The sequence below is a fragment of the Cynoglossus semilaevis genome, chromosome 18 (genome assembly GCF_000523025.1).
Source record: "Cynoglossus semilaevis isolate Cse_v1.0 chromosome 18, Cse_v1.0, whole genome shotgun sequence".
Classification (NCBI taxonomy): domain Eukaryota; kingdom Metazoa; phylum Chordata; class Actinopteri; order Pleuronectiformes; family Cynoglossidae; genus Cynoglossus; species Cynoglossus semilaevis.
This window is the reverse complement of record NC_024324.1, coordinates 3,262,531-3,276,649: the sequence shown is the minus strand read 5'-3', so window position 1 is coordinate 3,276,649 and position 14,119 is coordinate 3,262,531. Positions and strand designations below refer to the sequence as shown.

Here is a 14,119-nt window from a genome sequence, read left to right as displayed (position 1 = left end):
AAAAAAAAAAAGGGACAAAGCCGAAAGAAAAAGAAGAAGTGTTAGTGTGAAGTGTCCAGAATTGACAAAAGAATCTGAGAAAACAACATATTAATAAATATCCTTATATCTCTAACCCTTATTGATATTTTTTCTGAAAAGACTTACAGAAACCTCAGAAATAAATCTGTTTGTTGTTGTCTGTTTTTACAAAATGGTTTTGTCAACTTTGTTAGTTTGTCAGTGATCTTTATATAGGACTTTATTGATATAAACCTTTATTTGGCACAAATCTCAACTGTTGTTATTAGGCTTTTACCTAAAAATAGGACATTTTACTTTGGGCTTTAAAAAGATAGATTTCTTACTCTATTTATTGTGGTTTAAGGAATTAATAATGGCAGTAATCCGGTAAATGTAACTTTTGTATTAAAATGAAAAGTAGTTTTGATCAGAAAATTTGACTAATTGAAAATGAGGTGTACAGAGTTTGTCCATCAGACGTTTGACGTCTTTGTTTAAAAAAAGAAAATAAAACATTTTTTCGATAATCATTTTGTATCTTTAAACCACAATCTACTTTTATCTGAGAAATATCTTTGAAGTCTTAGTTTTCTTTCCCTTTCATTTCTTAAATTTCCACACAAAACAGTCAAATCTGACATTTGTCTTTTTTTAATCTTTTCCAGGTTTGACTGTGTGGTGGCTGGTGTTTGGATCAACCATTACAGGTAAACCAGCTTTTCTCACAGCCAATAACTGAATCCTATTATAGTGAGGAGTGTCTAGAAACTGTTCACCTCTGACAACATTTCAATAATAATAATCACCCCTAAATAACCAAGCCTAATTTTAACACCTACATTTCTGAAACTTTAATCTGGGTTTTAGGAAAAAAATTGACTTTGAGCCTTAAATTGGCATTAACTGGATTCTGAGCAATATATTTTATATTGCTGTAAAATTAAACTTAAACTCACAAACTAAACTCTATGGTTGGAGCTGATAGTTTGAACCATAACAGGTTAAACCGTTTTTCTCATCACCAATACATTTTTTTAAACGTTTAAATGACTGTAGAAACAGTTCCAGGTACATCCAAACAAAAACAACAACATAAAAGGAGTCTGTTTGTATTGGAGCTTTTTTAATAACACGTTTCAATATTGCAACAGCCATCAGATTTTCTTCTAACGAGTAAAAATCATTGAAAACTTGAGAAAGAAAAAACAACCAAAAAACCAAAAAGTCTTCAAAACACCAGTGTTTTCTCAGCTAACTTTTTAAAACAAGTCCAACCCTTACACAGTGAGCAGATAATATATTTAACACCTTGTTCCTCAAACAAATTATAAAAATAGATCTGGCATTTTCAAATACAATATTTACAATATTACACATACAACCGTTACAGTATCAGACAAACAGGGGGCGATGGAGAGCCAGAGAAATGAGTTTTTTAATTGTGGAGAACAGGTCCAGTTTGACTTGTGTGTTATGTTTACGTGTAAAGGGTGTTTTTTTTTTCTTAGATGTGTCGATGTGTAAGTGATTTGAATTAATTTAACTTGATTGTAACAACATTTAACTAAATTTGACATTTAAAGAGAGGCAACAAAACTCTTTGTACAAAAAACAGTTCAATTTTAAAAGGAATAACTTGGAAGTGCGAAATTGCCCCAATAAACTATTAACTTTGAATTTTCTTTATTTAAATAAGACAAAAAAGGCAAAAATAGAGGAAAGCGACAGAAGGGAACAACGACTGAAAATAAACAATTAGTCATGTGACAAAATCAGCAACTTAAAAACAAGACAAAAAAATAAAGCAAGGAAATAAACACATTCAGTTTTCTGAGTGCAACTTAAATGGATGTACAGTCGTGTGCACAGAAAGGAGTCTGTTTGTATTGGAGCTTTTTTAATAACACGTTTCAATATTGCAACAGCCATCAGATTTTCTTCTAACGAGTAAAAATCATTGAAAACTTGAGAAAGAAAAAACAACCAAAAAACCAAAAAGTCTTCAAAACACCAGTGTTTTCTCAGCTAACTTTTTAAAACAAGTCCAACCCTTACACAGTGAGCAGATAATATATTTAACACCTTGTTCCTCAAACAAATTATAAAAATAGATCTGGCATTTTCAAATACAATATTTACAATATTACACATACAACCGTTACAGTATCAGACAAACAGGGGGCGATGGAGAGCCAGAGAAATGAGTTTTTTAATTGTGGAGAACAGGTCCAGTTTGACTTGTGTGTTATGTTTACGTGTAAAGGGTGTTTTTTTTTTCTTAGATGTGTCGATGTGTAAGTGATTTGAATTAATTTAACTTGATTGTAACAACATTTAACTAAATTTGACATTTAAAGAGAGGCAACAAAACTCTTTGTACAAAAAACAGTTCAATTTTAAAAGGAATAACTTGGAAGTGCGAAATTGCCCCAATAAACTATTAACTTTGAATTTTCTTTATTTAAATAAGACAAAAAAGGCAAAAATAGAGGAAAGCGACAGAAGGGAACAACGACTGAAAATAAACAATTAGTCATGTGACAAAATCAGCAACTTAAAAACAAGACAAAAAAATAAAGCAAGGAAATAAACACATTCAGTTTTCTGAGTGCAACTTAAATGGATGTACAGTCGTGTGCACAGATCTTTACCAATCTTTATTTTTAGAATTTACCCAGAAAATGTGGCCAGCTACAAATTTAAAATAAAAATAGATCATAAATGATATCGTAAAATTTACCCAAGACAAAATGCTAATGAAAAATAAACGTCCATTACGAGATTCAACCTCCAAATTGTCACTCTCACATTAGTCACTGAACAATTTGAGGCTGCCCAGTGAGTCACTGCAGGCCTCACTTCCTAATTAGGCAGCTTTTGCTCGCCCCCTGGTGGTTGGTTGACTAATGATTGGAAAAGTGTTTGATTTCATATGGAGTGGGATGACTTTTTTTAAAGGTTAATATTGCTGATGATCATCTTAATTTAATCATAGCAACTAAAATTGTGATTGTGATTAAAATATATTTGTTGTCTAAGTTTTTAAGAGTTCCTACATGTTTTCATCATTAGTATGCTAAATGATGAAACCTAATGCTTAAATTGTGGAACTTCCCAACAGGTTACTTCTGAGACCAACTTTGTTTTCTTTTCAGTGAGTAAGGAACTAATTCTTTAGGCTAGGTTGTAAAAATACTAGAAATAACGGTATGACTAGAGATCAATGCACACGACTGTATACTGCAAAATCCAGTGATAATGGACATTAATTGAACTGAAGGAGAGGCAGCATAAAGACATAAACCGCTGTCACCATCAGCAAAAAAAAGTGCTAAATTATTGACTTAAACAAAACGAGGTTTGTCTGTTTCCCTGTCTGTAAACTAAAATAAATAAATGTAGAATAATAATTATAATAATAATAAATAGAACGTAGGCTGAAGAGGGTTCAACACTTTGTATTTTTGACAGGAGGGGGAGACAGAACACAGAGATAACAATCTTAACGGCACAAAGTAAAATAATTTCATAATAATCAAAGCGATGAAGTAAAAAAAGACACTAAGGTACAACAAATGACTTAAACCTTAAAAGTTGTCAAAATGGGTCCATTCTGATCAGAACAAGTCCTTAGAATTTCATAGTGTCTTCCATTCTAGTCCAGGAAACATTTTCCCTGACAGGTTCTAGAAGTGATCTTGGATGGAGTCCAGAAGGCTTCTGGGCAACATTAGCTTCATTATTAGTGGAGTGGAACAAACATGGATTCTCATCAGGACCCATTTTGAAATAGTTTACAAAGAACTGCAGTCAGGAAATCAGATCCTGGTTGGGGGGAGGGAAGGGGTGCTCAATGACTGTGTCTAAATTTAACCTGGAGCACATCAGATGCTCCTAGACCTGGTCTACATCTGTTCTGGGCTGGATTATCATCTGGAATGAATACCTGTGTGGTCTGAACCATACTCTCATCCATTCCAGACCCATTCCTGCCACAGTTCTGTAGCTTCCTGCAGTCAGTTTTTAGTCATTAGAAGAAATTTTCATCTCTTCACTTAAACATCAGTAGCAAATCCTGCAGCATTAGTTTTACCAGCCTCTAAGTTAAAGAAACAAAAAATATTTAAAACAGACTGATATTCCTGAAAGAACATCACATCATCGTCTACATCTCTTTAATACTGTATACAGGAGGAGAACGTTTCATCTCCACCTCCTCCAAACTTCACCAGAGCCTCAACATGTGGACAGCACTGTCTTTCTTCAAGCTGCTGGAGCCACAACTTACATCCCAGCTGTGTTCTCATCTCCAGACACAAAGACGTTTGAAGGTAAACCAGTTCTGAGGAGGAACTGTTTTGTTTCCAGGCCAGTTCACCAGTTCCTCACTGTAACAAAAATCATGTGTTTTCTCAGCAGGGAATCACTGCTGCACAGGTGTCACGACTGGTGCCTCTACAGCGTGTTGTACATCTGTACTTCAGATCGGGAGACAAAGAGGGTCACGTGACGACATGATGTCCTTCTCATCCCAGTGCAGTTACTAAAGGAAGGAACGCTGCTCATTTCCTGCAGGCATTCGTCAACGAAAGGAAGGTAAGGATCAAGGAAGGCGTGAGGAAGTTTAAAATGTTTTCAGAAAGATCTGCTCGTCTTTCCTGGAAAGTCTGGAAGAGCTTTTCTATCTTTCTCTCTTTTCTTTGTCTCCCTCAACATCACCAACCTGTCATTTGTCGGCTGCAGCAGCGGCAACAAGGGAAACGTGGTCGTAGAATCTGCGTTAGACCTGCACACCACGGCCGTGCATTTGGATGACCTGGGCTCTGAGGGTCTGGATGGCAGCCAGGATGAGCTTCTGGTGCTCCAAGGAAGTGATGCCCAGACTCATCACATCTCTGTGGACACAGGTGAGCAATTATCAGAACTGTGGTGGACAGTATAAGTATAACTCCTAATATTTTAAGGCATTGCTTTGAATTAAAAAACTTAGAGTTGTCACTAAAAGAACATATTAGCAAAAAAAAGAGATAAAATAATCTTTAATTCTAATTTAAATAGTAAAGGTGTGATTGTTGTTGAAATAAATAAAAAAAAATAGCCCAAGATGCTAAATAATGCTAACTTAAAACTTCAGTTAGAATGACTGCAACAAAATATGAATAAAATAATCAAAACAGAATTGTTTTTTTTACATTGATAAAAGATAGCAATCCAATTAGCAACATTGATGAACTTTAGCTCAAATGATAAATGCTAAAAGTGTCATAGAATTTTGACTTTATTTTTAACATTTAAAGTTGTATAAGAACAATAAACTAAAATATTTACAAAAAACAATTAATAAAAGTTTTTGCCAACTCTAGGAGTTTTAACCTGAAAACACGTTTCCTGCTTATTAATTAAATTAGTTGAAGTAAAACTTCAGCCTAATTAACTCAAGCTTTAATTAATTACTGTAAGAACACCTACAGACCTCCAGCATCAAAATACTTTTCTAAGGGAATAGAAGTTTATTTCAGAGACATCTTTTTTATTATTTTAATTATCCGTCAAATCTACCAGCTGTCATTGAAGCTGCCAGTTATTTTTCTGCTGATTGGTTATTTTAAAACTGGTCCCTGCACCTGTCACTCAGGTTGGAATAAAGACACAGACATTTGACTTTTAATCACTTTATTCTTGTCATGCTGAGACAGAGTTGTGACTTATATAACTGCTGTTTATTTCCACAGTGAGGCGCTGTTGGAGAGAAGTACTCACTGTACAGTCATCCGTGCTACAGACTCCAGGTAGCAGTATCCTGCAGCAGTGAAGTTGTCCTTGTACCGGCCCATGTCCACTGCGTCCAGCCACTCACCCACTGAGCTGAAGGACGGGAAGGAGGGGAGAGGTCGCTCAGATATGGAGATGGAGGAGTTCAGGGTCCTAGAGAGATTACATCATTGTCACATAATAATTATTATTTGAATTTTTCATTAACTACTGTTTGTTTCTTTGCAGGGTCACTGGGCTGCAGGATCCCAGGTTGGTCCTTCTGCCTGGACAAGGTTGAAGAGTTCCTTTAGGTAAGTGGACTTAAGGTTCTTCAGGAAGATGTTTCACCTCTTAGCAAGAGGCTTCTGAGGAACATCTTGGCTGAGAGGTGAAACATTTTCTTGAAAAACCTTAAGTCCACTTGCCTAAAGGAACTCTTCAACCTTGTCCAGGCAGAATGACCGACCTGGGGTTCGAACCCACGCCAGCGTGACTGTGGTGCTCCACAGTCAAGCGTTCTACCAGCATCTGCCACTGAGGGGTGGTCAGTACGTTTGACTTTACAAATACTTGACATGAACAAGTTGCGCATAAGCACATACAAAGTATACTCCCCCCACCCTCGACCCTTCCTGCCCACCAACACCCCCTCCTGCCCCCCTCCTCTACCTGGGCGTGGCCTACGTTACCTTCGAGCCAGTGTGGAGGAGCCAATCCCGTCAGGGGAGCGAATGCTCTTACTGAGAGCTGAGTGGATCTGGCTGAAGCTGGGCCGCTCTGTCCTTTCCTTCTGCCAACAGTCCAGCATCAGCTGGTGCAGATGTGTGGGGCAGTTGACCGGGGCAGGCAGCCTGAACCCGTCCTCAATGGCCTTTATCACCTGAGGGCAGCAAAGTAGAGTCAGTCAGTCACAGTTAATAGGAAGACAAATGTGATTGACATATATCTATGTAGCCCACTCCTAAAATCTAGTCTTGAAGTCCAATGTTCTTGTATTTGGCCCATAAATTAAAAAAAGTCAGGGACATTTTATTACTATATTATAAATAAAGACAAAGATAAATATCTTTTAAATATAATGGAGAATAACAGCCCCTCCCTTCTCTAACCCCCCCCCCCACTTACCTTACTTTCCCTTTTAGTCCACTTGAGCTCCTGTCTCACTGAAGAGCATTCATAAAACGCTGCTTTTCACCATTTGACATTTTCCATTTAATCAAAGTGTGAAGGTAAAGGGCAGCCCAGATCACAGGTCTGCAGGCGCAGCCACAATAACGTTATAATATAATGTATCAATTCAAATTGGATTAACGTCCCTGACGCTCCACAGGCCTCTGACTTCTGACCCTCGGATTGAAAACTCTTGATAACATGAATGAAACAGAGGACAAACTTTCAAAAAGAAAGAAAGAAATAAAAGAGAAGGAGAAAAAAAACTCTGCTGCTCTTTTTACCTGCTGCAAAACTCATGCATATTAATTATGGACAATTTTAAAAGGGGGTGGGGTCAGGGGGTGTACTAATAATAGGCTGCTTTTTTATGGGCCGCCTGTCTGCATGAAGGCAAAGGATTAATTTCTGGTGACATTAATTTAGGAGGCCATTACTGTGTTGAAGCTTTTCAGACCCAGAGAACATTAGATTAAAAAAACTTGTGTCTAAAACCTGTCCCTGAGGGGATTCTGGTTCCAATGTATACTAGTACCAGTGGACCAGTTGTTACTGGTTTGGACTAGTGATCAGAGAAGCCCTAGTGGCTTCACTGGCAGTGAGTGACTGCAGTAAATAACCAAGGACAAAGTACATTGTGTGCAGCATCATGTACTCTGGTGTACGAGAAGGACTTGGTAGTACTAAGTACAAGTTTTTGGGGCCAATTTCCTCAACAATCCTGGATAAATAAGAGCAGTACACTTCCTAAAAAAGGACAAAACCTTTTGTAAAAGGATTTCCAGCAGAATATAAGAGTCAGAGTTAGGGACGGGCCACCAGAAGACGGGTCAACGTGTCCCCAGGAGAAAACACGATTGGTCATGGAGCTGATGCCGACTTAAAAAGAGGAGACTTAAGCCCTGAGAAGAGCTTTCAGAGGTGCTGTGGCTTCTTGGCTCTCATTTAATGAGATCCAACACCAGGCAGGGAATGAGGTTCACTGATAAAGTGAATCAGAGGGAAGAGGGGGGGGGGAAAGGACAGAGGAGAGTAGGAAATAGGAAGAGGGATTAGGTGGAAATATCATCCAGTGTCTTCTACCACTTACGTCCTGGTTTCCCATGTCCCAGTAGGGTCTCTCTCCGTAGGACATGACCTCCCACATGACGATGCCGAAGCTCCACACATCTGAGGCGGAGGAGAAGCGATGGTACTGGATGGCCTCTGGAGCGGTCCACAGAACCACACTTTTACCTCCGTGCTGCCCAACAGGAAACACATAGGGTTAAAACAGGAAGTAAAACAAATTTATAAAGGTGGAAAATAATAAAATAAAAGCAGACACATTTAACTGTTGGGAGTGTGTAGTACACAGACACTCTTACCAGTGTGGTGTAAATGGCCTCTATCTTGTCATCCTGAAGAGGCCTGAAACCTGACACCTTGCAGCCCAGGTTTGAGTTAACCAACACCTAGAGAGAAAGAGAGAGTGATGAGTGTTTAACCTAGCTAAAACAGCTATAAGTTAGCCCTTAAAGATAGCAACAATACTTGTGAAATTGTCCTTTATTTGTCCCTGAAACTAACTTCCCAAACCTTCACAGGTTTAAAAAGAAAAAAGTGAATTTCCTGAGTGGCAGCAGCTCCAACAGCACCAAGGACGACTGACTGTTTACCCAGACTAAAGTACATTTATTCTCCACCAGCTGATTGCTGCCTTTCACTCTGACAGACGGGCTCTTTCAGGAGGAGACAACAAAATGAAGTGACAAAACAATCTTGATTTTCTCGACTCGTCATCTTCCTCATTTTATCTGGTCCTCAAATAAAATAGTACTGTTCAGAGATGTTCCAGACAAGAACGAACGGTGTTTTGTAGTTGACCTGTGCTGAGACGGACGGTTACACCTGGCCCTCTCACCTTGTGTGCGGCCAAGCGTTTGTGGACGAAGCCCATCTCTGTCAGATACTTCATCCCTGACGCCACTCCTGTCAGGATGTCCATCAGCTGGATGATGCTCAGCTGGCCCTCGTGTTTCTGCAGACGTTTGTTAAACAGAAATGCAATGCATGTTTCTAAGACAAATTCTCTAGATTTGACTAGCTAAAGGTTAAGGCTCATTTTTGTGAGCCACAGGTTTGCAGACCCATAATAATTTGTGCTGCTTAATCTAACATTTCTCACAAATATTATAACAAATCCCTGGTATAAAACATTGAGATAAAAAGCCTCAACAACAAACAAATCTGTTTCTACAATACCACGTGGAGCTAACTGGGCCGAAACCCATTTATTTGTGGAATAAAAACAAACGGGCCGTTAATTTATATCATTATAAAAGCCCCCAGCACAGTGGCTCAGAGTTACAGTTTACAGAAGCCGAGCGTCTTTGGGCTGAAACACTCCATTTGTGATGTTAATTACTACACTGTTTTATTCCACTTTTTACTGCAATCAGCACTAATAAGTACCACTGCCCCAGGACTGGACCCGTACCGGGGCGGGTTCACTGTCATCACAATGAAATGCCTTTGTTTAGGGTTGAAGTTTACATTAAATATGAGGGAATGAAACACACACACACACACGTACCCTCAGGATTTTTTTCAGGGCTCCGTTGGTCATGTGCTCCACTATAATCATCATGGTGTTACCTGAAGGAGAACAACAGGAGAGAGTGTGTGAGGACGGAGGTGTTAGGAGGAAGAGGAGGAAGAAACAGGAGGAGAGACTGAGGTGAGAGGAGCTGGGCATCGTGGGAACTCTGTCTGTTTCCTCTGACAGCACAGCAGGTTATGAAACCCTGATGGTGTTAGCATAGCTGCTGTAAGAATGCTAACTTTTATAGTTTAAAGTTGTAGCTGAACTCTAACAGGAAATACAACATGTTTCTGACTCACTTTGAACATTTGGTCTTTTTAGCCGTCACTTTTAAATAATTGTGGCCTGACTTTTATTTTGCTTCTTGCTTTTTAAACTGCTGAACTGATAACTTCATATCTTCCATGATAACTTTATAGTTTCTACAGCTTTTGTTCTCAGTATGATTCATATTTGATGTTTCTTTTTTTTTTTAAATATTTTTTATGCTCGATGCCCCGGAGACACGCATTTATTTGGACAGATTTTAAGTGATGCTCAAGAGCTATGAGTCACTCAGCACAAGGACGTGGCCATAACACACACACACACACGGCATCTTGGAATATGAAACAATGTGAGATGAGGAGGGTGAATCACAGGTTTAAACACACACACACTTTACTTTGGTAATGTCAAATGCATCTTTGAATCCTGACAGAACTATGGCAAAAGAAAAGAAAAAGCCAAACTAAGACACTAATAAATTCTGTCAGCTGCTTCACAAAAAACAGCTAAGAGTCCCTCACTGCTGCTTTCAAGTCATTTGAATACACACTAAAGAGCTAATCCTTTAACTTAACACTCCTCCGCTGTTTCAATCCTGGACAGAAACACTTCTTTCATGAGCCCTGATTGGCTGCAGTAACAGCTAATGAAAACAGATCAATGTTCTCTTTGAAGGCAGGGACGATCACATCGACTGAGAGAGAAATAAACCATTAAAAAAAAAAACCCAAGACACAGTCTGCCTCCCATCATGCCTTATGATAATCCAGGCAGGTCCCCACAGGGACGGGCTGTTTTTCATTTAGAACCTGTCAGAAATGGGAGTCGATTTCAGAGGAGGTGAAAACGCAGCCTACACAGAGGGGAGCGTCTTTTTACCTACAGTATATTAGCAACGCTACAACTGTGGACGCCTGTAGATGTGACTGTTGATACTGACAAACACCATGAACAGAAAAGTTGATTTGGAATTGGTTTTTTTTTAACCTGCTCATTATTCTATTCTTATTCTTAGTCTAGTCTTATTGTGTCTCCACCATCGACCTGGACAGGTTTTATACGGCCCACAAATGATCATTTAAACAGCCCTCCCACTGTGAGGAGCCCTCACCCCTGCTGTTTATTTGTTTTCACAAATGATCATTTAAACAGCCCTCACCCCTGCTGTTTATTTGTTTCTGTCACCTGACGTATGAGTCAATAAGAGACATTCACATTTACCAGGACACACAGAGAGGGAGAGGGAGAGAAACTACAAAGACTACGTGTGTGTTTGTCATTTACTGTATGTCGGATTTGAAGGACAACATGGTGTGTGTGTGTGTGTGTCAACAGTAGTCAAAAGTACTTGAACATGTGGGAACACTTTTCTGAAGTAGGAAGCAGACATGGGCTTTGTTTGTGTGTGTGTGTGTGTGTGTGTGTGTGAGACGGCAGCAGAGATTGAAGTGGATCTTCAGGCCCCGCTGGGTTTCTAGCACCAATTACTGTACCCTGCACATCTGCTGCCATCCTACTGAGTCAGAGTGTCCGGGCACTGTGCCCTCTCTCTGATTCTCTCCGTCTCTCTCTCTCTCACACACACACACACACGGTCATTCACACTCATAAACACACACACACAGAGCATCATGCCAGCAGTCACAAAAACCACACCAACCTCTCAAAGCTCCTCGTTTTACCTGCCAAACCCAATCACCTTCCTCCTCCTCCTCCTCCTTTCTTCTTCATTTTTTTTCCCTCTCCTGTTTCCTCTGTATAACATTAATATTTGTCTTTCAGCGTGGAGCGTCCTGACTGCAGATCCATCCAATCAAATCCACCCTCTGTCTGATGTCACTTCCTGTTCTCTGTGTCAACTGTTAGTGAGAACTGGACTGTTTTTAACCTTAGATTCTTGAAGCGATTCCCTTTAACTTTCACGTTCTTCATTCTAAAATGGATCCATCTTCTACACCTTATAGGCTATAAGTATTGGCCTCAACAGCACCACCTACAGTAGCAGTGGTGATACCACCCTCCTCCCTGCAGACCATAACTTTCAGCCCTGTAGCCGTCTCGTCTCCTTTTCTTTGTTCTTCGTATTTTCCAAACTCCTCTTCTCTTACTTTTCTGATTCCTCTACACCTCCCCTCACCTCCTCTCCCCTCACCTCCTCTCCTCACCCTTTCCCTCCCCTTCTTACCGGTGGTGATGACACCTTCCAGGCGAATGATGTTGGAGTGGTCAAACTGCCCCAGGATGCCGGCCTCGCTGAGGAACGAGCGTCGCTGTTTGTCAGAACAACCCGCCCTTAATGTCTTTATGGCCACGGGCAGCTCCCTCTTACTGGGCAGCTTCAGACAGCCACGACACACCTCCCCAAAGTCGCCTGTAGGGGGAGATAAAGATATAGAGGTCACGATCTTTATTCAGGGTTTTTTTTCTTTCTGTTTCTTCTTTTTTTTTTTGTCCTTTTCCAAATCCACCCAAAAGCCCTTTTTGGTCAGGAACAGTCGGTGAGAGTGGGGGGAAAATAGGTCAGGGTGAGGACATGGGGTAAAAAAAAAAGATCAAGAACAAAGTGAGAAGAAACGGACGAGGGAGACAAAGACGGAATATCAAAGAGCAGAAGAACTAAAGAGAAAATATTCACAGGACGAAAAAGTCAGACATTTGTCTCCAAATAAAAACTTTTGTCTGGAAAACAAAAATAATTCTTTAGCATTAGCTTTAGCAGCAGAGCTGTGACTGATAATTAGCTCCACACTCAACCTGTAGTGTAGGTTTTTTTTTTCAATTAAAATTGAGAAAGAAAAAAAACAAAATTCATTAAAAAATTAAATTATTTGGTTTTGTTACATAATTGAAAACACAAAATTCATTAAAAAATATTTGGTTTTGTTACATAATTGAAAACAAACCTGATTTTTTCCCCTAATCTCTTATTTGCCCTTTCTGCCACTCAATGGCTAATTGTTAGCTATCTTCTATCTATCCTCTGTTAACTACTTTTGTGCTTTAGCTATAGCATTTTTTAAATAAAAATAATGTTTTCACAAATTTGCTTCTAGTTAAAAAATTGGCTAATTGATGCTAAAATATTTGATTTAAGTTACAGTGAACTTAAACGAGAAACATCTGAAAAGTGAGCAGGTCATGGTCCCTCCTCTTCTTCTTCTTCTTCTTCTTCTTCTGTAGGTAGTTGGACGATCCTCTCGATCTTGATGCTGGAGTTGTCCAGCTCCTTGGCGAAGGCGTGTACGGCCTGCAGCAGGTCCTCGCAGGTCTCTGGGTCAATGTAGGTCCTTCGTGTGGGGATCTTAACTGGAGTGGACACAAAGACAGACTATAAGTCCAGCTGAAAACGTCTGAAGATACAGGTAGTACAAACACAGATGCAGCTCCTCAACACTTTATACACATTAGTCACATTGACATTTGACTATATATATAGAAATGTTAGTGATTAAGGTGATGGAGATACAAGATGTCCATGATCATAAATTCCCACATTACCCAGGTGTATGTGTGTGTGTGTGTGTGTTTGAGATTCTGCCTCCATCCACTGCACTGCCCAGGAGAACAGAGTCAGACTAAACAAAGACACATCCACAGCTGACAAGTACACAATATTAACACACACACACACACACTTTTGGCCTGTTTCCCAAACACACACTTAAACAGACACAAAGACACTTCAGGTTGGTCTTTTCCAACAGCACGCACGCTGAATCTAAATGAACGTCTACATCCATGTCCTGTTCTGTGACGGTGTGTGTGTGTGTGTGTGTGTGGTCAGAGACACTGATCAGCTTGACTTTCATTGATTCTTTTTCTGACCATCTGTTCCTCCGCAGCCATACCATAAAGCAGAGGGAGGACAAAGGGAGGCTAAAATGAGCCGATGACTAATAAACCAGTGGAAAGAATGAGGCTGAAGACGAGGAAGGAAATGAGGGTTTTTTTTGACTTGGCAGAGACGGAGAGGCTCATCATAAGTGACACTGCTCAGAACATTGGTTTTACGTCGGAGTCAGTGACCTAGAAACATCCAGCTGATGGAGGGAAGGGATCCAGACTCATCTGCGGCCCACGTTAATAGACTGACTGCTTCTACAACACGTCCAAGAATCTGATAGCAAAATATTTGCCCTCTGCTGTTCAGCAGAGTGTGCACGCTGCCGTGGTTTCCCCTTAATCGCTCACGGCGGTGACACTGTTAACCCCCGAACTAATCAGCCGGCAGAGTCAGTGGAGCGCACGACGGCGTGGTGTCGCACGTTCGCAGCCATTTGATGTGCATTTCATAAAGTCCTGTCTAACTGCTGATGTGTGGTACAACCTGTGGGGACGCTA

At 39.9% G+C, this 14,119-nt stretch overlaps 1 protein-coding gene and 1 long non-coding RNA gene across 2 annotated transcripts in view; one reads left to right on the top strand and one right to left on the bottom strand.

Annotated features, from left to right (window-relative positions):
• The window catches only part of LOC107989941 (uncharacterized), a 10,638-nt gene extending 6,314 nt beyond the window's left edge, over window positions 1–4,324 (top strand). The window contains exons 2-3 of the long non-coding RNA XR_001761444.2: window positions 669–710; window positions 4,195–4,324. This is a non-coding gene — a long non-coding RNA (uncharacterized LOC107989941). The remainder of the gene's footprint in view (window positions 1–668; window positions 711–4,194) is intronic.
• Window positions 4,040–14,119, bottom strand: part of epha10 (EPH receptor A10) — a 137,552-nt gene continuing 127,472 nt past the window's right edge. Inside the window, exons 12-20 of the mRNA XM_025065256.1 lie at window positions 12,964–13,084; window positions 11,964–12,154; window positions 9,503–9,564; window positions 8,831–8,947; window positions 8,295–8,381; window positions 8,018–8,170; window positions 6,447–6,637; window positions 5,764–5,928; window positions 4,040–4,898 (exon numbers count right to left, since the gene is read on the bottom strand). Of these exons, the coding sequence (XP_024921024.1) occupies window positions 4,784–4,898; window positions 5,764–5,928; window positions 6,447–6,637; window positions 8,018–8,170; window positions 8,295–8,381; window positions 8,831–8,947; window positions 9,503–9,564; window positions 11,964–12,154; window positions 12,964–13,084 (1,202 nt within the window). The 3' untranslated portion in view covers window positions 4,040–4,783. The remainder of the gene's footprint in view (window positions 4,899–5,763; window positions 5,929–6,446; window positions 6,638–8,017; window positions 8,171–8,294; window positions 8,382–8,830; window positions 8,948–9,502; window positions 9,565–11,963; window positions 12,155–12,963; window positions 13,085–14,119) is intronic.